Here is a 2816-nt window from a genome sequence, read left to right on the forward strand (position 1 = left end):
ATATATATATATGTGTGTGTGTATATATATATATGTGTATGTTTGTATGTGTGTGTGTGTATTTATACATATGTGTGTATGTGTGTGTGTATATATATTTATACATATGTGTGCATGTATATTTATACATGTCTATGCATGTATATATATATGTGTATGTGTGTGTATATATATATTTATACATATGTGTATGCATGTATATATGTGTGTGTGTATATATATATATATGTGTGTGTGTGTGTGTACTTCCTGCATTGTCTGCATACTGATAACTTCTCTTTTGTTTCTTTTTTCTCTTTTTCCCATTTTACTTCCAGGAATTCTTTGGAGCCATGAATCTGAGTAACTTAAGACCACAATGCATCACAGAATACCTGCAAGTTGGGGACAACTTAGCTGTCCAGCTTCAGGTCCATCCTATCACTGCCCCTGCATCGAAAGAGCCTGGTCTACCAGAGTATTGGTTCTCTGATCGCCATCTTCAGGAAGTTCTACAATTAATTAAAAAGCCTCTCTTTGACTGGATGCAAGGAAGCAGGGAAGATGAAAAACAGAAGAAAAACCATGAACCCAAAATCTTAACTGGTAATACAATAAGACTGGTTTATACGTTTAAGAAAAACCCTACAAGACAGTATTTTCTAATAATGAACTTAGACTCTGGTGCTAAAAGCCACATTAATAACCGTTTCCAAAATCTTTGTTTAAAAAGTGAAAAAATTGTTGTCTTTGTCTGTCGTAAAGAAAAAGGTTTTTCACCTTTGCTGACAGCTGTGTCCAACTCTGCCAATAAGACTTCAGAAACTTCCCAAACGTTAACAATTAGTGACTATTTCAGCAGCTGTGACAATAGTGAGGAACAATCGGGGTCCGTTTCTACTCAGTCGGGTGATGATAAGGTAACCAAAAGAGAAAAACTGAAGAATATAGTGAGTCGAGAGAAACGGTTGCGTAGTCGGAAGAGAAACACTCAAGATTTAGTTGCTAAAAGTAAAGTGCCCGAAGTTCCTGAAGACCAAGATTCTTTAAAATCGCCCAAAAAATCGGGTGAAAATAAGAACAAAGTTTCGAATACAGATGAAAATTCAAAGTCATGGAGAAGCCCCAAATCCTGTAAAAATGCCAAATTGGTAAGTGAAAAGAGCTCGAATGATGATTTGGTCAACAAAAAAATTATAAATAAACGTAACTGCATCAAAGAATTAGACAGTGATGGTAGCACGTCGTCGTGTGAGAACTTACCGTATTATGGTTTCTCAAAATCCAGTAATTCCGAAGACCTTTATATCTCCAGTTCCTTTGAGCAAGACTTGGATTTCGAATCCTCATACGGTGGTTCGCCAGTGAAGAGTCCTTCGAAATTAAGCAGCATTGGTAATATCAGTGCCTCTACTGATACCACTCTGAACCAATCGGACATGAATAAGAACGAAACGAAGACTAAAGAAAATTGTGAGAAAATGAAACTTCAAGGACTTAAAGACTCATATTCTTTGAAATCTGTTTTATGTTCTGAAGAAAATTCTGACACAGATTCGGTAAATATCAATGTGTTGAACTTAACTCCAAACCAGATTCTATTGTTAGTAAAAGACAGTAAACAGTATTTACGTAATATCTTCCAAGGGAAAGGAATAAGTTGGCGACATAAAATGTACAAAAACGGTGGAACTGACCGTCTACAACTAAATTATTTATGTTTTTGGGGCTGTCTGTCAAGCAGCCAGTTGGACAGTATCATGGAAGGTTTGTTCAAAATGTTCTGTAAACGACACATGAAGTATGCTGATTACGTGTCGAAAGTGCTGCTGGCCGAAATGATAACCAAGATCTACATGGACACTTGTCATCTCACTCACGAAGAGGCTGAGAGATTGCTTCAGAAATAAGAATGAAGTAACAGCAACAACAACAACAACACAGGCCTGTAACAATGATTGTCTTTGAGTTACCGTTTCCACAAGTGGGGTGACAACAGTTGGCTAAAAAAGAAAAAAAGAAAAGAATTGTTAGATTATTTGCCCCACGCTAATTACAGGTATCTCAATGCAACTCAGTAATGCATACTTGAACAAGTCATTTAACTCTACTCTTTCCATAAAATTCTATTTTGATTCTGATAGTTTTCGTATTTTTTTGTGTTTTTTTCTCTCTCTCTCTCTTTTTTTTTTGATTTTTTTTTTTTAATTATGTATTTTGTTGGTAAAATCAGTAGAGCAACAACCAGTGTGCCTTGCAGTATCTAATCATGTTCCTTTGTTTTCAGAGTTCAAATCCTTGATGGAGAGACGCTTCAATAGCGTGTGTGTGTGTGTGTGTGTGTGTGTGTGTTAGAGAGAGGGAACCAAAGAAAGAGCTCAGTGAGGGTTTGGTAAAGAGAGAGAGAGAGAGAGAGAGAGAGAGATGACAGATGTGATTTACTAGAGAGAGAGGGAGGGATGTCTTTACTGAAGTAGAGAGTGAGAGAGGAACTGCAAGAGACTGTTAGCTTGTGTGTAAGAATGGTGCGGTGGAGGCGCAATGGCCCAGTGGTTAGGGTAGCGGACTCGCGGTCATAGGATCGCGGTTTCGATTCCCAGACCGGACGCTGTGAGTGTTTATTGAGCGAAAGCACCTAAAAGCTCCACGAGGCTCCGGCAGGGGTTGGGTGGTGAACCCTGCTGTACTCTTTCACCACAACTTTCTCTCACTCTTACTTCCTGTTTCTGTTGTGCCTATAATTCAAAAGGGCCAGTCTTGTCACGCTGAATATCCCCGAGAACTACGTTAAGGGTACACGTGTCTGTGGAGTGCTCAGCCACTTGCACGTTAATTTC

At 38.4% G+C, this 2816-nt stretch overlaps 1 protein-coding gene across 3 annotated transcripts in view; it reads left to right on the plus strand.

Moving 5' to 3' along the window:
• Positions 1-2122, plus strand: part of LOC106871366 (uncharacterized) — a 73384-nt gene extending 71262 nt beyond the window's left edge. For all 3 annotated transcript variants that reach the window (XM_052977055.1, XM_014917775.2, XM_014917776.2), the window contains one exon: positions 318-2122. In XM_052977055.1, coding sequence (XP_052833015.1) covers positions 318-1889 — 1572 coding nt within the window. In that variant the 3' untranslated portion in view covers positions 1890-2122. The remainder of the gene's footprint in view (positions 1-317) is intronic.
• The last annotated feature ends 694 nt before the right edge of the window (positions 2123-2816 follow it).

This window comes from Octopus bimaculoides, chromosome 26, assembly GCF_001194135.2.
Source record: "Octopus bimaculoides isolate UCB-OBI-ISO-001 chromosome 26, ASM119413v2, whole genome shotgun sequence".
Taxonomy (NCBI): Eukaryota; Metazoa; Mollusca; class Cephalopoda; order Octopoda; family Octopodidae; genus Octopus; species Octopus bimaculoides.